This window comes from Ammodytes marinus, assembly GCF_949987685.1.
Source record: "Ammodytes marinus genome assembly, chromosome: 18".
Classification (NCBI taxonomy): Eukaryota; Metazoa; Chordata; class Actinopteri; order Uranoscopiformes; family Ammodytidae; genus Ammodytes; species Ammodytes marinus.
In genome coordinates this window covers 1,094,499-1,116,505 of record NC_137222.1, presented here as the reverse complement: position 1 = coordinate 1,116,505, position 22,007 = coordinate 1,094,499, and the positions used below count along the sequence as shown (strand labels likewise).

Genomic DNA, 22,007 nt, shown 5'->3' with positions numbered 1-22,007 from the left:
AGATCTATAGAAATATTTCATAATTTCATAAAGAGACGTTTCTTTCGTTGCATTCTTTAAACCAGCAAGAAAACATTTGATGATGTAAAATGACGTGCAAAAGTTTTATTTACGCACTAGCCAATTAGAAACAAGCACACAGCGTAATACTGTTTAACGGTAGCCTGATACACTCAACAGTATAAAACAGTTTTATACTATAAACTACAGACAACATCTCTACCAAATTCCAAATACATTTTTGTCATTAACAGCATTTTCAAAAAGTTATGTAGAGATGAAGATTTAAGAAAAATCCAGACTGGTCTCTGTGAGGGAATTTTGTGTCTTTAGTTGTAATATTAAAGGTGCAGTGTGTAATATGACATCATCAAGAAAGTTCTACAAAGTTCTAGAATGCAACACTCCCTGGGTAACCCCAACCCTTTAGAATAATAACAGAAGCTACAGTGGCCTTCAAGGACAAGAACAATTCCACATTTTAAACAATGCACCTGATGACATTCCAACTATGACACTTGCAAGATGGCGGCACTAGGCCTTGGTCCAAAATATGCAGAAATATGGACATATATGAGACCCTTTCTAAGGGGAAAAAAAATAATTAAAAACATTTTTTTCAGCTATTATGCACTAAATTAAATGTACTTATGGATATTATAATTACTTTCTACAAAATCTGCTAGGAAATAAAACCCAAAATTCTACACACTGCAGGTTTAATGGGAAAGATTAATAGTTCATATATGCCTATCTTGTGTGTCTGTCTCACAGACTCTAGGTCAGCCTTGGAGCCTGTTAGGAGACACTTAGGTCAGTTGTATAGATAAAGTCTCATCTCCTTCTACTCCAGAATGTTATGGTTCACTGTGTTCAGCTCTGAACCAAAACATTGGTACGCTTGGTGCCCGAGCCGGGGAGGTGTTAGAGATAGCGCGAGGTTAAAACACAGCTCTAAGCATGTGTCTGGCAGAATTGAAGTGCAAGTCACGAGAGTTGCAGTCCGGTTCTCCTTGGCCAAGTCTGTAATAAATATTGCTTCATAATTCATCCAAGTCTCCTGAAATATTCTTCCACCTGAGTTGACCTCCAACCTTAACAGAACTTCCATCACAGTCTCTTCATAGGTGTACAGTCCATGGAGGCATAGACCCCTTCAAGCATCAAAAGTAAATATATGAGCTAACCTGGCTACACTGGAAGTTGTACCTTCAATATATAGCAAATGGACATTGATAGGGTTGATTTTCAATTGATTTGTAACTCATATATGACTGCTGTTGTTGTTTACAGCAGCAGGGCCCACAGTTTGGTTTACAAACATATTCAAGTCTTACGTTTGGTTCCAGGTTCCTCAAAAGATTTATATATAGAATTATTCAATACTAAGAATTACATGTAGAGAAAATATGTTTTGTAAACTAACTGCAGGCTCTGCAAATATAAACAAATCCCCCTCCTCTGAAACTGCATATTGCACCTTTAATTGCCTACCTCCAGTTGTTATTAAATTTAAACGAAAGCTTCTGCTAACTGACATGACGTAATGTAATGTGTTACTCCCTGAAAATAAGCAACACAGGTTAAGTGCTAATTTTGACTAATGGTCCATTTCTGGTTTAACTTAATATGAATATTCATTATTGAGTATTCAAACAGCACTGTTTAAAAAAACGGGTGTTTCTAGATACTTGGCGAGCCACACACACACACGCACGCACACACACATTCGCTTGCTCGCTCGCACGCACACACGCACAAACACACACACACACACACTTGCACGCACGCACGCAAGCACGCACAGGAAACCATTCAGCCAGGGATATTTTTGTAAGCAGAGAGGATAAGTTGGCTTCCATTCTCTTACTTAAAGGGTCACTATGCAGTTTCAGAGGAGGGGGATTCGTTTACATTCACAGAGCCTGCAGTTACTTTACTAAACATATTTCCTCTTCATGTAATTCTTAGTATTGCATAATTCTATCATCATAAATCAAAACTAATTTGAGGAACCTGGAACCAAACGAAAGACTGGAATATGTTTGTAAACCAAACTGTGGGCCCTGCTGCTGTAAACAACTACAGTGAACCAGTGACTTTTCAGGAAGCTTCCTATAATCTTTAAGGTTCATTACAGGAGATGCTTATGACACACACCATTGTCTTTTATATGAAAAGGTTGGGTGGTCCTCCCTTAAAGAGAGACGTGACGCACATTGGCACATTTTTATTTACAAAGCCTTGACCGGGAAGCTTCCTCGTTATTTAACAGAAATGCTGCAAATTTCAGATGGGCTTTATCAGACCCGCTCCACTGACATGCTCATGCTTTATGTCCCACAAACCCGGTCTGAGCTGGGAAAGACAGCTTTTAGCTTCAGTGCCCCTGACTCCTGGAACAACTTACAGCAACAAATTAAACTAAATAACTTCATATCCTTTAACCAATTTAAACAAACTATCTTAAATCTGCCAAACTCTACCTGTAACTGTTTTAATTAGGCTATATTGTACTTTCACCCATTTAATTTTAATTGCTGCCACTCTTCACCACTGTGTAAATATTTCAATTGTTTTTCTCTTCACCTGTTGTTGTGTATTTGATGTATTTGCATTGAATATTTTGTATGTATTGTTGTTTTTCCTTTGAATTTGTTTGATCTCGACGTCATTGTAAATGAGGGTCAGCCCTCAATTGGTCTCTCGAGGATAAATAAAAGTTAAATGAAATGAAAAATAACTTCAAACAGTGTTCCAGGCATCACATTTTCCCTGTGAGGAAAGTTTGTTTTATTCGGTTATGAGAATATACCTTAGAAATTGTTCAAATCTCTGACACACCCAAAGTTACACACTGCACCTTTAAGAAGACCCATTTTTGCAATAACCATCCATAATATGAGGGACACAGCAGACTTTAAGTCTACATAGTCGGATATTCCTCCATCAGATAAGTACATACAAAGAATGACATACATGGGCCTACAAACGCATGACTTATGTTCAAACATGAGTGTACTGTAAACGCAATGGGCTGTGTTAGTGGTGTAGTAATGGTGTTAAGTCTACCGTGACAAAGCCTTTTCAATGGATAATATAAATCTTTAAAGGCTTTTCTTCTTATAAAAATGGCAAAACTAAATCAACCTAGAGGCCATAAGAATGCTCACCCTTCACTTTACTGCAATTTACATCTCGTTGGAAATGTTCATATATTCAAGTTCACACCTATCCACAAGTTGACCTTTTTTCTAATATTTACAACCGCCAATTTGTACTCAAAGTACACTGACGGACGAGGTGATGGCTCATGGATTTTATACCTTCTGCTGTACCTCCAGGTTTTTTTCTCTTAGCAGTAGAATCAACAACTGAAACATTTCTTGGGCTCTTCTTGGGATTTTTCTGAGCTCCTGCAGTGCACCAGTGTCAGGGGCTGGGGGCGACACCAGTTTGTAAACGCTGCCATACTGAGAAATACAGAGAGAGTTTTGTGGAGCTGATAAGTTTAATCAACTTTGTGTCAACCCCCGTCATTCATGAGGCCCCAGAACACCCATAAAAACCTGAACCAGTAAGGTGCAAACTAAAGTGCACCTTTAATGTCTGTCTTTGAACTACAGTGCACCAACTTTCACCTTCAAAATATCCAGTTTCTAGTCGTAAAAATCCAAAATGTTTTCAGTTAATTAAGACGTGTCCAAATGGTTGGAGGCTGATTGCTGTTTAGTCTGCAGTGGAAAGATTTAAAGCTACAGTGCGTAACTTCTGTCGTCAGTTCTTCTGAATAATTACAACAACACTGTCGGTGCATCTATCTCATACCTTCTGCTGTACAACCAGGTTTTTTCTTAGCAGTAGAATCAACAACTGAAACATTTCTTGGGCTCTTCTTGGGATTTTTCTGAGCTCCTGCACCAGCGTCCTTCCTTCTCATACTAATTTTGACGCCAATTTGAGTATGTGACGGTTGTGTATGCGAGTTTGTGTAGGCGAGAAATGCCCAGATGAGTACTAACTTCCAGGAAGATTTTGTGTATGGATTGATAGGATACTTTTCCTACTCAACCGCCCTAAAATGCATTGCCTCTTTTCAAAAAACATGTACGTTTTTTTTAAATTCTTAATTGCTTCTGTATAATTCAGTGTAAACGGTCGTGGCATAAACAATTGATTGTTAAGTAGACAGTATGTAGTATATACATGTTGAGCATGTAGGAGGGAAGACGTTAGGAGGGCTTTTCGAACACAGCTTAAATGTATTCCAATTATAAGTAACTTGACACCACTGGACCAGATCTTACAGATAACTACTCCTTCACTGCTGTTGGGAATTACACACAATTAAATCCATGCCGTCTCCTGACTAAAAATGTGACTTTTTTTGGCACGATACTTTTGCATAAGAAGTCCACAGACCCCCTTCTTAGAGTGAGGGGAGGCGGGGTTTGCACTGTATAAAACCTGCACACACACTGTGACTGCAGCACTGTACATCTATCCATTCAGCTTCATTCCTATTCTAGCTTCTTGGCTGCTGCAAAAAGGCAAAAAAAAAAAATACATAGCCTATATCATTTTTTTTTTCTGTTTTTTTCTGATTTTTTTTTAGCAACCATGAAGTTGGACAAAGCCAAAATAGCCATTGGATTTATGGTCGCAGGAGCTCTGACTGTGATTTCTGGAGTAGCTCTTATATTCGTGGGAGCGTCTATTATGAAAGAACAAGTCACAAAGGTACGTACTAATCTAAAATACTTTTATAATGTTAAGATAAATCAGGTCATAACTGGTTAATTCTGATTTGGAATTAGAAATTGTCACATCTGATTTTTTTCTTGATCGAAAGCAAATGTTTCTAGATTTTTGCATTCTCATAGTCTAATTAAAACTTTACTTTACTATTGATAATGTAGTTATTCATATGATTTTCGAGGCTATTCTAATGGTTATTTCTATTTATGTGTTGTGCCTTTATTTTGGTAGATATTTTTAGATTCATTCTCATATACCTCTTATTCTGAAATTACTTTTGTAACATTACAATTGTGTTAAAAAGCACATATTTGTTTTGACATTTTCACGTACTATTAGTTAAGACTTTCTATGTATTTCTATCTAGTGCAACTGAATAATCCCATCTGGCATCAATTAAGTATTTCAGATTCTGTGCTGCAGTTACCCAGATGTAGCCACCGACATCTTCAAATACTTAAAGTTATTAAAGTGTTCAGTGTCACAAAAGACTTTGCCTCTGTCCTGCTAATGTAGTTTAGTTAATACACACAGCCTAGGCTCTGTAAAATCTATGTACATTCTGTTTTGCAAATTTAGAGCATATGTTTCTTTAAGACATGTTGGAGCCAATACATGTTTGTACAGCAAGTTTCTATCTAATTGCGATTATAATTTTGAATGCATAATTAATGTCTTGTTTCAATTAATGTATTTGTATTGTTTTTAAGTGTTTGATAGTTGACGACATGTCCCTACTGTCTGCCTAAACGTTATGTCCTGTACTGTCTTAAGCAAAACATAAGCAATTTTACTAAACAACTTATAACTTAATATTTAAGTAACCGAGTTAAAGTGCAACTTTAAGGTGTTTTTGTTGTAATTTTTTTGAGCTATTTCCATTTTGGGAGACATTATTGCTACGTTTTTGAACATTAAAAAGAGGCCATTTTTTGCACTGACAGTGTACGTGTACTTACGGTAAATCCAGATTGTACTTGCGCAACCCATTGGCACAAAGGAACAAGATGTGCAATTTGATAAAAAGTACCAAAAAACGTCTTTTACACTGGAAAGAAATCTGTCCTTTTATTACTATAGCAACAATGCTAGATCTAGCTTTTTTCTTTGTACAAGAAAAAAAACGATATAAATATATGATATATATATAATTATCAAATAATACAACATCTGATACGCTACTATGATTTAAATTTTTTAAATTTTTTAATTAAAAAAAAATAATTATTTCTATTTTTCTATTGCACTTTTACGCGTTTTACTTTAACTATGCTTACAGTAAAAATATTTTGAATGGTAGTAATTGTACATTATTTTCACCTATAAAGACTTGCGATACGGACTGAGTAGAAACCATGGATGGACCTGTTATAAAAGGTACAAACGAGCGGGAACTCAACTTCCCATAATTCCTAGCGCTACGGAGGCGTGATCAACAGAATACAAAATCATGTAAGCTACAACAAAACCAGGTCAACAACATCGATAAGGCTCGTTTAAAAAGCCGGCTGGATTTACAATGCGTTACTTATAACCGCGCGCTGCTGTGGTGACAGGTTGTTATAGTCCTTCACTCCAGAAAACTATATTTATTTTATAAGTTATTTTGCACTGCTGCCTCGCACGTAAACAATAGCCTCGAACACCTCAGCTGTCTGTAGACCTACTACTAACCAGCCATGGCAGTTGATAAGTCTAAAGTAGCTATCGGGTTCATGGTGGCAGGTGTGTTAACGGTGGTTTTTGGGACAATTTTGACGTTTGTTGGACCGATTATTATCGACGACCAGGTAGTAAAGGTAAGCTAAAGCAGCGCACACACAGGGACATAATGTGGTGAAAGTGATACAGGGTTGTTTTGAGCAGTTTACTCCAGTGTCAAACACGTGAGGACATTAATGACTAATAAAAGCCGCGTGAACGCAAATAGGTTAATATAGGTTCGGTTATGTCATGCTACTTGGAATGCAAAGTGATCCAGGGTCGATTGAGCCACAAACAAGGAATGTATTGAGGGAAATGCATCGTGTCAACAATGTAGTTAAACCTTTAACCTACACTTGTACATGCTATGGAACTCTGTCATGGGTTTATTCTATCGATCAAATATTATTTATTTAATTTAATTTAATTAAGCTATATCGATTTAGTTGAGTAGGTAAGTTTGGTAAATAATCCAAATGTATTTGTAATTTTGTGTTTACTTACCTTTTTGTTTTCGTAAGTTATGTTTAGGCCTTTCTATCTATCTATCTATCTATCTATCTATCTATCTATCTATCTATCTATCTATCTATCTATCTATCTATCTATCTATCTATCTATCTATCTATCTATCTATGTTATACTTTAGGCAAGGTAACATTATATCTTGGAATATTTCCAATTCTAATTTATAACCCCACATACATAACAGATTGTGTAATCTTTGGGTTGCATTCCCTCATTGAAAAATGATTATGCAATGGTGTTTGCATTGCATCACTGGATTCTCTAATATCATGTTTTTCAGTTCCTCTTTTTGAAAATTGACAATTGCACATCTCTCTCTCTCTCTCTCTCTCTCTCTCTCTCTCTCTCTCTCTCTCTCTCTCTCTCTCTCTCTCTCTCTCTCTCTCATAGCTTGTTTTTTATAACAATTTATATTTTTATATAGATTTTATACTTTGGAAGATATGCTGCTTTTCTATTGTTTATTTAATTGTAACTTGAATATATTTAATTTTGGGAAATTGTCGGACAAAATAAGCAAAATGACAATGTCTGACATTGTATAATGTGCATTTTTCGCTATTTTATAAAGAAACTATGCATGTAAACCATAGATAGTATATAAAATGTAATCACACATCACATAAATTGATAAAGAAAATATTAAGTATAGTGAATTCATTGTTGTATACTTTTAACTTGAATATCTTGAATTTTTCTAGACTCTTGGTGACACTGAACAAGCAAATTGAGATAAATTATTGTGTTTTTTTCCTCCCACCATTTTATGAAAACAGTGTGCAGCTTTAAGTACAGTTGCGTCTTCGTGGCATGATTGTAACAGAAGATATCTTTTCATTTGTTTAGTGTGCATTTTATTTATTCTTGATGTATAGAAAAAAGCACGTTTTAATTATTTCTGTATATCATTTTTTACCATTTTTATTCTATTTCCTCAGAACACAGTTATCGACCCAAAGAATGAGATGTCCTACACGATGTGGAAAGACGTGCCCGTGCCGTTCTACATGTCCGTGTATTTCTGGAACGTTCTCAACCCCAAAGAAATCCTGAAGGGAGAGAAACCCATGGTGGAGCAGAGAGGGCCCTATGTTTACAGGTAAACCATTTAACGTTTATTTATTTTATTTTTTAATTTTTTATTTAACCTTTATTCAATCAGGCAAGGGGCATTTCGAACAAGCTCTCTTTCTCAGTGACACACAATAGAAATAAATATAAATTTACAATAGATAAAAACTGTAGATTGACAATACATATAAATAATACAAAAAATAAAATGCATTGTTTAAAAGGTGGAGTCAGTGATTCTGGAGAACGCTTGTTGTCGAAATCACTTTTTGTCAAAATCAGTGAATATCTCCTCAAGATCGGTACCCTGTCCCTACCTGTGTGCGCTGTTACTATACACAGCCTAGGCTCTGTAAACGGGCATGTTGCTGGCTACGGTGGGGCCCTTTACATACCAATTGTTTGCATACCAGATTACAGAGCCTAGGATGACTAGGATTTTGACAAAAAGTGTTTGTTTTTCTTCACAAAACACCTTCTCCAGAATTGCTGCCTATACCTTTTACGGTCTGACCAAAACCCTTGGGGGCAAACCCTTGGAATGTTTGAATAGAATAAGTGGACAGAAAGCTTGTCATTTACAATCCTTGTAACCCTAAGCTTACACCGGCATTAATTTTCGGTTACAGTAAGGTTTTGGCTTGGCATGAGTACTACAGCGATTTCGGCCCTTTTTCTCCGTAAACATGTGCACGAGTGAAGTTTTGAAACCATAAAGGGGAAAATTTTCACGTTTCTAAAGGGCCCCTAAATGCACTAACATGTTCTCCAAGTGTTCCTCATTACTGTACCTCCGCAAAGGTCTGCGTCTGGCTTGTCTCGCTCTCAGACCGTCGAAATGACCTAAACTGGAATGTTTACTTTAAGGTGCTCTGAGGAACTTTTAGAAATAGTTTTTTCTTGCACAGCCAGCTGTTGTTCCTGGGTGAGCATACCCATGACAAAGGCATTAAGAAAAACATTCTTTGCACTGATGGTCTCGTTTGCTGTTATATGTAATTTATGATCATCAGAGGAAAAATTAGACTGTTTCAGAAATATTTAAAAGCTCCTCGTAGCACCTTTTTTAAAGCAATGGTAATGACCATGGTGAAAGGTATAGAGTTAAGTAACTATGGTGCCCTGATATAGCTTTTTTTATTTTGCATTCAAATCACTTTGCATAATCTGGGTCAATCTATAAGGCAGATGTATGTTAAAAAGACAAAATGTACAGCTACACCGACCCTAAAACAACCTTAAACGCCCCCCCCCCCCCCTCCTAGTTAGCCTAACATATGGACTACTTATGTAACCATGTTTTGGGATACCTCCAACTGTGTTAGTTGACCTTAAGTTGCGACATGTATGCAATGCAGACTGACCCACATATGTATGTGTGTGTGTGTGTGTGTGTGTGTGTGTGTGTGTGTGTGTGTGTGTGTGTGTGTGTGTGTGTGTGTGTGTGTGTGTGTGTGTGTGTGTGTGTGTGTGTGTGTGTGTGTGTGTGTGTGTGTGTGTGTGTGTGTGTGTGTGTGTGTGTGTGTGTGTGTGTGTGTGTGTGTGTGTGTGTGTGTGTGTGTGTGTGTGTGTGTGTGTGTGTGTGTGTGTGTGTGTGTGTGTGTGTGTGTGGCACATATTGTTCCTCAAGCTGTGCCAACAAAACATATATAGCTTAACAGTATCTGAATCAGCAGTTTAAGAGGAGACACTGCAGGCAAATCATTTTTTTTTCATACTAGTATAAATCAAACGTCCAAAATGTATATTTAGGTGTTCATATGTTGTTAATTGTCTGATTTTATGAGACATTTTCTTCATAAAAACATGCAGAAAATGCATTTCTAAGACCTGTACATAATCTTTTTTTATATATATATACAATGAAAAAAAGCTGCATCCAAAATCTCTTATGTAAAAAGGTTGGACACTACTATGTTGTCAAAAGGAAATAAAGATTTTAACATTTAGACTTGTGGCTCTAAAAGAGATGCAAATGTCCACATGATTAGCTAGATTTTGCCAAGTTTGCACATTTATAAATATATATATATGTTTATATCTATAAGTTAGACATTTGATCCTATTCACCTGTAGTATCTCGCCCTAAACCTCGTCTGGACAAACTTTCACTAAGATGCAATAACTGAAATCCCACCAGACAGAGTTAGTGTGACTTTACAATGTCATATACTGTATACAGTTTACAAGCTTTCCATATACAACCTGTAAGTGGAGGATGACATTGCAAAACAGCACACACACAGATAGATAACAGGCAGATAGGCAAAAGCAATGCAGCAGTAAACATACATACTGCCTAGTCTAGTTCATGTATATTTTTTCTTATCCTAATTTGACCTATCAGCGATCGCGAAGTGGCGGATAACGATAGTTTTTTCAAAGATGATAAGGCACTTACTATCATTAGATGTTGTAAAAAAAATCATATATATCATTTTTGCATTTTAAGAGATGCTGTGTCTAGTTTTAAAGGTGCACTGTGTAACTTTGGGTGTGTCAGAGAAGTGAAACATTTCTTTGGTATATTCTTATAACTGAATAAACAAACTTTCCTCACAGGGAAAATGTGATCCCTGGAACATTGTTTGAAGTTAGAAAGCTTCCTGAAAAGTTACTGTTGTTGTTGTTTACAGCAGCAGGGCCCACAGTTTGGTTTACAAACCTATTCTAGTCTTACGTTTGGTTCCAGGTTCCTCAAAAGGATTTAGTTTTGATTTATGATGATAGAATTATTCAGAACTAAGAATTACATGTAGAGAATAGTTTGACAAGTGAATTCAAGGCTTAAAGGTGGAGTCAGTGATTCTGCAGAACGCTTGTTGTCAAAATCAGTGAATAGGGACTTTAAGCAACGACGGTTGAGAGGACGGCTACGGCGGTCGAGTAGAATTTTTAGCATTCGAAAACTTATGTCATCACCTCCTATCGCTGTAGTCAGAGCGAGTCAGAGCCGTAGTCCGTCTGTTTACAGGCAGAACAGGGTTTTGACGTTGTGAGCGCTACACCAACTGCAGCAAGTAGCCGTTCTAAGAGTTGCTAGGCGATAGTGGAAGCCGCTGGAATCTTTCCCCGACGCCGTAGCTGTCGCTAAAACACCGCTGCTTAAAGTCCCTAATATCCCCTCATGTTCCGCTACCTGTCTGTACTGTATGTGGACGCTGAAAAAATAAAAATCCAGTGTTGCTATACACAGCCTAGGCTCTGTAAACGGGCATGTTGCTGGCTACCATGGGTCCCTTTTTTATATACCCTTTTTTTACATACCAGTTTACAGAGCCTAGGATGCCTGATTTTGACAAAAAAGTTAATTTCTCTTCACGATCTGCTACCTGTCCGTTCTGTGTGAAAATCTGGTATGAAAGAAGACATGTTATAGACGCAAAATAGACGAAAATCTCTAAATTGACCCAGATTTGTTCACCTACAGTATCTTGCCCTAAATCAGGAGCTGGCTCAATGTTTTTCACACTTTGAGCGTTTAATCAATTTACTGTCAATTTGTTCACAGCGATAAGATAATCTGTCATTCTATCTAATCTACTGTTCATTTTCATTATCACATTGTGTTGTGCGGTTTCACACAACACACGTGAACTTTTACCTCCGGGCCATATAGGTGACACGTTAGAACACACTAATGGTGGTATGGCAATAAAAAACGTGTATAAAGTGTATAATCAGTACTGTCCATACAGTATCCTCCCTAATGTCTTGATTAATGTCTATTTTATTAAAAACTTTCAAAAAAAATTGGGAAAATTCAAACTGCAACTGTCTGCAATTAGATTTGAAGTGAAACTGTCCAAATTTGAACGAACTAGTTATCTTTTGAGAATTAGTGGCACAACTGTTATTGTTTGAAATTTTTAGATTGTACAACTCAAAACATGTTTGAAAATGTGATTCTATTTTGTGTTTTATTTGCATACTGCGTTCTATCTTTACTCTACAATTGGACAATGAAATGGTGCATACATATCTTTATATATATATTTTTTTTCTGTACTATTTTTTATTTTTTTATATTCTAGAAAACGCATTCAGAAATTCAACATCACGTTCCATCCGAACGACACGGTGACGTACAGAGAACAGCGAACGTATTTCTTTGAGCCGACCATGTCCGTAGGAAACGAATCGGACGTTGTCACTATACCAAACATGTTGGTGCTGGTAAGATCTTACACACACACACACACACACACACACACACACACACACACACACACACACACACACACACACACACACTAGACAGACAGACAGACAGACAGACAGACAGAGCAAGACACAAACCCAGCAAGACACACACGCGCGTGCACACACACACACACACACACACACACAGCAAGACACACACACACTTCAAGACACTTAACCCCAAACTGCTCCAGGGGCGCAGTATTAAGGCCGACCCTGTGTGAGGAGGACCCCCTCTGGAGTGTGTTCACTTGAGAGGGGATATGAGAAAAGACAAATTTCAACGTGCCTCTCGTGTAAATTGACTAACTTAACATACCTAACTCAACTATATACATGTGAAACTCGAAAAACCCCAAATTCAAAATCTCAGGAAATTTTAATATTACATGAAATCAATAAAAATGGGATTTTAAATACAGAAATGTCAGCCCTCTATAAAGTATAATCATCCATATGTACTCAGTACTTGGTTTGGGCCCCTTTTGCATGAATTCTTGCCTCAATTCCAATTCATTTTCCATGATATTCCTATATTATGAGTTTCAAGTCAAAGTCTAAGTCTTTTATTGTCAGTTCTGATTTATGCAAGACATTCAGAATCTAAATGGCGTTTATCTCTGGCCCACGGTGCAGTTAGAACGATAAAATAAAAATATAGAGTTAAATCTAAAGTTGTGTAGAATTTTGGGTTTTATTTCCTAGCAGATTTTGTAGAAAATAATTATAATATCCATAAGTACGTTTAATTTAGTGCATAATAGCTGATTTTTTTTTTTATTTATAATTTTTTTCCTTAGAAAGGGTCTCATATATGTCCATATTTCTCCATACTTTGGACCAAGGCCTTGTCACCGCCATTTTGGAAGTGTCATAGTTGGAATGTCATCAGGTGCATTGTTTAAAATTTAGAATTGTTCTTGTCCTTGAAGGCCACTGTAGCTTCTGTTATTAATCGAAAGGGGTGGGGTTACCCAGGGAGCGTTGCATTCTAGAACTTTCTAGAACTTACTTGATGATGTCATATTACGCACTGCACCTTTAAATAAGAAAAACCTAAACAATATTTACATAAGATACATTCTAAATACTAAGTAGTGCAAAGGGATTTTCTGTGCAATATGAAACAGTATATATAGAATAGAATAGAAAGTAAAAAGTAGATACACTTGTACAGTATATTTACCTCTGCCTGAGATAACTTAACACATCTAACTCAACTATATATATTTCTAGGGTGCAGCAGTGATGATGGAGAAGCTCCCATGGGCAGTGAAATTGATGATCAGTGCCACGTTCAAAACATTCAAAGAAGGGACGTTCCTAACGAAGCCAGTGGAAGAGCTGATGTGGGGCTACGACAGCCAATTGGTTGATTTCCTCAATAAGTATCTACCCGGCCAGCTGCCATCCACGGGCAAGTTCGGCCTCTTTGCTGACGTGAGTATTTTAAACTTCTTAAAAAAAAGTCATATTAAAAGTGTCAGCGATTCGGGGGCGCCCTTAGCTCAGTTGGTAGGGCGTCCCCCCCATGGACCTCGGCCAGCAGCGGACCCGGGTTCGATTCCAGCCCCCGGTCGTTCTCTGCATGTCACTCCCCTCTCTGCCCCATTTCAACTCTGTCTCTACACTATCAATAAAGCATAAAAATGCAAAAAAATAAATGTATTGTTTTTGTTCGTTGTCAAAATCAGTGAATATCTCCTCATGATCCCACTACTTGTCTGTACTGTGTGTGTGCAGAAAAAAAAAATCATTGTTAATACACAGCCTAGGTTTTGTATACGGGCATGATGCTAGCTATGGTGGGTCGCTTTTGTTTACATACACTTTGTTAACATATCCGTTTACAGAAAAAATGGTGTTAATATACAGCCTAGGCTCTGTAAACCGGGCTATAAACAAAGGGGCCACCTGTAGTTAGCAACATGCCAGTTTTCAGAGCCTAGGCTGTGTATTAACACTGGATTTTTTTTTTCCAGCGCAAACGCCGTACGGACAGGTTGCGGTTTGTGAGGAGATATTCACAGAGTTTTGACTAAAAGCATTCTCCAGACTGGCTGACTCTTTAACCATATCACTCCTGTTGTTAGGCTCATTGGCTTAGGGTTAGAATGAGTGATAAACAGATAGAAACAAAGGCATTATTATCCCTGTTACTGTGATTTCTATTTGAAATGGATACAACAGATCAGGCATCTCAGCTTTTGCGTGGATAAGCAGTTAAGGTATTCACTTAAACATGGTAATTACGGCATAACATAGTCTAGTTGTGTACTTAAAAGGGGTTGGGGTGTGGACTTTAAATAAGTGAAAAGGTTTGGTTTTAGGCCATTAGGGAAGACTGGTTTGTCAAAGAAAAAAGCAAACTCATGTGGATCACGTTTGGTGTTTAATTTACTGTGTATATTTTTCATCTTTATTTAGTTCAACAACTCCGACACGGGGCTGTTCACCATCCACACTGGACAAGACGATATCAAGAACGTTCACAAAGTCGACTCCTGGAACGGTTTGACAAAGGTGAGACAATTTTTTTTCTTCCGGAATGTTGTTGACGACTCGGAATCTTGCCACTAGAACCAACCGACACAAGTAAAAAGTCCTTAACGAAGCATATATGGGACTTTTTGACAATTTTTGGCCTAGTCAAATCAGTTTTACTTGTATAGAGCCCAATATCACAAATAGACATTTGCCTCAGTGGGCTTTACATTCCATACAGTACGACACCCTCTGCCCTGAGACCCTTAGTTCAGCTGAGAAAAAACTCCCAGTAAAAAACCCTTTAACGGAATTAAAAAATTGAGAAACCTCAGGGAGAGTCGACAGAGTAAGGGATCCCTCTCCCAGGACGGACATGCTGCAATAGATGTCATAAGTAGAGAAAATCATAAAGGAGTCAATCGTTGACCAGATATTATTGCCGACTAACGCATTAAAAATAGTCTTGGAAATTTAAGAGTAAAATAATACTAAACAGTTTTTATTAATTTTTACAGCGGACACCTTACCAACCAAAAAACATACAACTTATATTTTTTTTTTAAGTTGTAAAATAAATAATTTTTATTTGGCCATCTTTCATACACGAGTTGCTTTGGGGCGACTGTGACTCATGTGGTAGAGCGGGTCGGCCAATGATCGAAGGGTTGGTGGTTCGATTCCCGCCCTGCCACCCGTGTCATGGTAGTTGTGTCCTTGGGCAAGACACTTCACCCACCTTGCCTTGTGTGAATGTCGATAATTAGCCTGCTATCGGTGTATGAATGGGTGTGTGAATGGTAACATGTAAATGGGAACAGGTCTCCCCTTGAGAAAGAGTCTCCGGTCTCAATGGGATTTACCTGTATAAATAAAGGTTTAAAAAAAAAATCAACGTAAAACATCTGGGCTAAGCACATGTCTACTAGTCATGGTGTGATTGGGTTCATAATGCTCTGTACGCCACGAAATCCAATGTCCTCTTCAACTTAGAATGGTTGATAATCCAACGCAATAAATTCAAGTATATTTTTATTAATGCCTTATGCTTTGGCACCGTCCCTCTCTCTAAACTATTTTACCTTTTACAAACACATGAGCCAGAGAAGGATTAGTTGTGCTTTCTCGTGTACTCTGCTGCTGTACGTCGTGTCTTGATTCCAAGTGATAAATTAAACTTGTTGTGCAGTAAGCCTTTGCAGATGTAGTCGACCAACCCTCTAGATATCTCAGTAGAGCAATGTCTGCAAACGGACATTTTTAGGTAATTCATCGATGCTTTGAAATGCAATCCAAACTGCCGACATGTAAGCTGCATTCATAAAGAGTGACCAGCCTACTCCACGCTAGTTGATATTTGAATGCGTCATGAAAAACGTAATTGTTTTAAGTAAAATGATTTGGCCTTTTCACATAAAGGTGGAGCCAGTGATTCGGGAGAACGCTCGTTGTCAAAATCAGTTTTTGCAAAATCAGTGAATATCTCCTCACGATCCACTACATCATGCATGTGTGTGAGCTGAAAACATATTGTGTTAATGGTGTAAACAACCTTAACAGCCTATGCTCTGTAAATTGATATGTACACAGAGGGTATTCAAACAGAGGAGCCCACCCTAGGTTACAACAGCATTCTCCGGAATCGCTGACTCTTCCTTTTAATTGGCCTAACACCAAAAGCGCCTTTTTTGCTATTTTCGACCAATTTTGTTTTGTTTGATAAATATTCAGTCAGTGCATCCCTTCACCATTTATCTACCGCCATGTTTGTTTACCTTTCCTAGTATGTGACTGTCCTCTCTGTTAACAGCTGAGCAACTGGAAGTCTCCTCAGTGCAACATGATCAATGGAACAGCTGGACAGATGTGGCCGCCGTTCATGACCAAAGAAAGCACTTTACCGTTCTACAGCCCAGACGCATGCAGGTAAAATGTCTCTGTCTGTCTGTCTGTCTGTCTGTCTGTCTGTCTGTCTGTCTGTCTTTCTGTCTGTGTGTCTGTCTGTCTGTCTGTCTGTCTGTGTGTCTGTCTCTATCTCTCTCTTTCTTTCTCTATCTCTTAAAGTTGGAGTCAATGATTTAGGAGAACGTTTGTTGTCAAAATCGGTGAATATCTTCTCACGATTTGCAACCTATTCCATACTATGTGCGCTGAAGAAAAAAAATCTAGTGCCCATACACAGCCTAGGCTCTGTAAACGGGTATGTTGCTAGTGTGGAAGCCAATTTTATATTGATTAGTTTAATTCTACTCTTGTCTCTACATTCATTGTTTGATCATTGTATGAAGTGTATTTCCTCTCATCTTAACTACTGATGTTTGCTGTCTGGAGATTTCTATTGTAATTAAATCAGTCTGATTGGAGCTGATACCCTAGGTGTGGGCCATCCTGGAAGCTCCCAGACTCAGATTAACATTGATTTCATCAAGAACCAAACTTGATTGTTCCATTGTTATTCTACCTATCTGACCATGTCAACCATTATGTATAAAGCAGCTCATGTTGTGTGTACAACTCAGTCAATATGAATACCCTAAGGTGGGCCCCTTTATTGACATACCAGTTTACAGAGCATAGGCTTTGTGTACACCGGATCCTTTTTCAGCGCACACTCACTCACCTCACTCACTCACTCACTCACTCACTCACTCACTCACTCACTCACTCACTCACTCACTCACTCACTCACTCACTCACTCACTCACTCACTCACTCACTCACTCACTCACTCACTCACTCACTCACTCACTCACTCACTCACTCACTCACTCACTCACTCACTCACTCACACACAGCTATGTCAATGTTCCATGTATTTTATTTCCAGATCTATGGAGCTCGTGTACCAGCGTCCGGGGGAGTTGAAGGGCATTCCTCTGTACAGATACGTAGCTCCTAAGACGCTGTTCGCCAACGGAACGGACTACGCTCCCAACGAAGGCTTCTGTCCCTGCAGACAGTCAGGTCTGCTCAACGTCAGCAGCTGCAGACACAGTGAGTAAACATGGACAATACTGGTTTATCTTTTTAGCTCATTTACTGTATATTGGTTATCTTATCTTTATGAGTCAATTTAGACAAGGTTACATTGAAATTAGTCTTTTCTCATATCCCCTCTCAAGTTACCACACTCCAGAGGGGGTCAGAGCACAGGGTCAGCCATAGTACAGCGCCCCTGGAGCAGTTTGGGGCTAAGTGTCTTGCTCAAGGACACAATGGTAGAGATGGTGGGGCACCGTAGATGTAATAGCAGCCTCGACTTGTTTTTACTACTAACACCCTCCTGTCCGGTGCCGGGGATCCAACCAGAGACCTCATGGTTACTGGGAGGAGGAACCAGAGACCTCATGGTTACTGGGAGGAACCAGAGACCTCATGGTTACTGGGAGGAGGAACCAGAGACCTCATGGTTACTGGGAGGAGGAACCAGAGACCTCATGGTTACTGGGAGGAGGAACCAGAGACCTCATGGTTACTGGGAGGAGGAACCAGAGACCTCGTGGTTACTGGGAGGAGGAACCAGAGACCTCGTGGTTACTGGGAGGAACCTCTATAACTATAGGACATCCTACCACCTATGTTTTTTTTTTTTTTTAATATTTTGTGGCAACCTATGTCGCATTTGAACATTTCGCAAAAATAAAAACACTACTGCTTTTGTCCAAAGGGGGCACTAGAATTAACACAAACTGAAAGTTCCTCAGAGCAGATTTAACTTTCAAAAGGAAGCCGTAGAGGAGACATTGCTATTAAATTCGAATTAGAAAGTGATCAGTCCTTCAAAAGCAACTTTATTGCAAACACCGAATTAACACATTTTTCCATTTCCACTTCCCAGATTCTCCGGTCTTCATCTCTCATCCTCACTTCTATAACGCTGATCCCGTTCTGCTCGACACCGTCCATGGACTGAGTCCCAACGAGGACGATCACGGACTGTTCATAGACATTCACCCAGTGAGTACACACACACACACACACAGACAAGCACGCACACGCACACACACACATAGGCACGCACACACACACACACACACAGGCGCACGCACACACACACACACACACACACACACACACACACACACACACAGGCGCACGCACACACACGCACGGACACACAGACACAGACACACACCTTTACTGCAGGTCATCCCCCCCTCTCTCTGTCTCCCCATTTCAACCCTGTTCTATCTTATAAAGCTTGAAAAATGCCCAAAAATTAATCTTAAAAAAAGAAAAGGGTGGATGTGGCATGTTTTCTGTCCAAAGTCCAATAGATTGTTTTTAGAGAATGGTTCGTCAGTGTCCTTGTGTGTTCATCTTGAGCAGAGATGGACTGATTACATTTAACAGTTTCGTGGTCAAGGTGTTATCATGATAAAGCATGATGGCGGACATATATGGTCCAAGAGGCTTTTTTGTAGAGTGAATTGAGCTTGACATGTGTGAGAAATTTCAAGATAATCCGATTTACAGTGTGAGGGGCGGGGCCTTTCAAACAATGGGGTTGATGTCCTTGTGTGGTCATCTTGAGCAGATATGGACTGATTACATTTAACAGTCTCATGACCAAGGTTTTATCTTTCAATCAAACTGAGGAATCTTTGCTTGAGGCTAGATGAGAGGTTACATCCTGTTGTTACGACTTAACTGTAGTCCAACTGATAATTTTGAGTTAATTAATGTTTAATGGTCTCATTGTCTAACCCTACATTTTCCCATGGGTGACATCACACATGGTAAAATGTAGGGTTATGATTAACAGGACAGCTGGGCCAAGGGAAGACTGAGGAAAGATTATCATTATATTATAATAGCGATTTTGTAATGATAGAACGCCGGTTCCGTATGGGTGAAGTATGCCTTTAAGTTACTTTATTAGTCAATGGATACATTGAAATGTGTCTTTTCCCTTAGATACCTGTACATATGAGATCTTTCCCCCAGCGCAGGGTCCCATAACCTTAATTGAACTACACTCTTTGAAACTTTAAAATGATCAGGGGCATAAAACAAACAAGACATAAGAAAAATATTGAGATGGCATTTCAGACAAAATGTTTAAAAAATTTAATAAATTGGTTTAATAAGACAATAAAAACAAATAAAAAGTGGGTAAAGCTCAAAGCACTACTTCTTAACAACCTCTTCAGAACTTCAAAACCGTTTTAATTAAGTAGGTTTTAACGAGTGTATAATCGCCTTTTTATATCTACAAAGCACCGCCATATTTTACAGTTTTCTTTGTCCGACCAGTTTTTAAAATGGTCATTGATCACATCATGTGTTTGAGCTACTGCCCAAGTTAATATGTATTCTTTGTCTCCTTGATACAGTCTCAAAGGACTATCTAAACACACTCTGGCACCTGTTTTTACTGCTAGTCGGTGACAACACAGTAAAAGTGCCCTGATTATAATTACACTATCAGTAAAGCACACATGCCTCTGACTGATAAGTTTGATGGCTCAACATGTTAGTTAACGAGCTTATGTAAAACGTCCGATTCCTTATAGGTAAACTTAAACAGCAGTCATTGGCTCTAACCTAAGTTGTGATAAGGTAATTGGAGATAGCACTACTTTAGCTGTGATTGCAGTTTCTGATGAGAAGGGTTGTTCTATGGAGACAATAAAGAAAAATCTGGTTTGATAACAAGAACAGTCCAACACAGAAGGAGGTTTAGATTCATCGGGTTAATAATTATAGAAAAAATTACTTTTGTGTTGGGAATTAAAGGTCAAAAATACTTAGACTCTATAAATGGGCATAATACTAGCTACGGTGGATCCCTTTGTTGACATACCCCTCTGTTTACATACCAGTTTACAGAGCCTAGGCTGTGTATTAACACTGGATTTTTTTTCAGCGCACATACAGTACAGACAGTTACTGGATCGTGAGGAGATATTCACTGATTTTGTGAAATAGTTTTGACAACAAGCGTTCTCCAGAATCACTGACTCTTAATACAGCGCTCTCAAATGTCAAAGTGACACCACAGCTTGAAGCACATTTAAATAACTCATTCTTTAGAGACAGACAGACAGACAGACAGACAGACAGACAGACAGACAGACAGACAGACAGACAGACAGACAGACAGACAGACAGACAGACAGACAGACAGTTGAAATTGGGCTACATCCTCCTGCTAATTGCAGTTCTTAGAAATGTCAATTGCTCAAATAAATAAATGGTTTGATAACAGATAAGAAAGTTATGCCTTGTACAGTTTAACATGCACTTCAATAAAAAAAGGCAAGCCAAGTTTATTTACGCACACACACATATATATTTTGGAATTTATAGACTTAACCAGAATGTCAAAGCGAAATCTTTCGATAAAGTTAAGTCGAATGTCAATGTGACCTCCCACTACAGCTTCCAAAAGTGGGTTGGGTTCTTAATGTCTCCTGATAGTTAGCTTGCACCCTGCGTGGTAGCTGCTGCTGCTGCTATCGGTGTATGAATGTGTGTGTGATTGGGTGAATGTGTACAAAACAATGTAAAGCTCTTTGGGTCTGTGAAAAACCAGGGAAAAGAGCTAGAGTCCATTTACCATTCCAAAATTTGGTTTAGTTTTAGTTTTATTTATTTGCACAATTAAAAAAGAAACATACACAAAGAATGGCAAAGAATACAAATAACATACAGTGCAGGGAGAGGCAGAAAACCCGATGGGCTTATTTGAAGCCTCCACCTAAATAATGTTAAAATTTCACAAAGTTATAAGGAAACACAAAATAAACATACAAAAAATCATATGACTACATAAAGTGATAAACAACTAATAATAACAAATTATATATAATAACAACATAATAATAACATCAATATAAAAGCAGAAAATGTGCGTGTGTATGAGTGTGTATGTGTATGTAGTGGTGATGATAGTATCCAAAACATTTCACATAAATTTACTGTATTTCAGTTTTTGCGAATTAGGTCAAAAAGATAACGGCAGTCTTATTTGGTCCAAGAGGCTTTTTTTGTAGAGAGCATTGAGCTTAACTTGTGTGTAACATTTCAAGTCAGTAGGACTTACAGTGTGAGGTGCTTGGGCGCTTTTTGGCATCCACATAACTGCAGTCTCGTCTGTCTGTCATACTGGGGGCCTCCGATTTCAACCTCCTGCATTTTTCCATGCATACGTTTATCAGATCCACATGTAAGGAATTAACTTCTGAGATCTTTCTGGCAGGCTGTACAGAGAGAAATGCCAATCATCATATATATCTATGTTTACGTTCACATAT

At 38.3% G+C, this 22,007-nt stretch overlaps 1 protein-coding gene across 3 annotated transcripts in view; it reads left to right on the top strand.

The window, feature by feature from the left end:
* Positions 1–4,508: 4,508 nt before the first annotated feature.
* scarb1 (scavenger receptor class B, member 1) overlaps positions 4,509–22,007 on the top strand; it is a 36,197-nt gene continuing 18,698 nt past the window's right edge. For 2 of the 3 annotated variants that reach the window (XR_013845325.1, XM_080046419.1), the window contains exons 1-8: positions 6,360–6,557; positions 7,929–8,089; positions 12,096–12,237; positions 13,501–13,704; positions 14,692–14,787; positions 16,559–16,674; positions 17,576–17,742; positions 18,587–18,705. Coding sequence is in view for 2 of the 3 variants with exons in the window: in XM_080046419.1 (XP_079902545.1) it covers positions 6,438–6,557; positions 7,929–8,089; positions 12,096–12,237; positions 13,501–13,704; positions 14,692–14,787; positions 16,559–16,674; positions 17,576–17,742; positions 18,587–18,705 (1,125 nt within the window). In the remaining variant the exon portion in view is untranslated. Of the gene's footprint in view, positions 4,741–6,359; positions 6,558–7,928; positions 8,090–12,095; positions 12,238–13,500; positions 13,705–14,691; positions 14,788–16,558; positions 16,675–17,575; positions 17,743–18,586; positions 18,706–22,007 lie in introns of those variants that run through there. The other variant, XM_080046420.1, reaches the window with a different exon arrangement.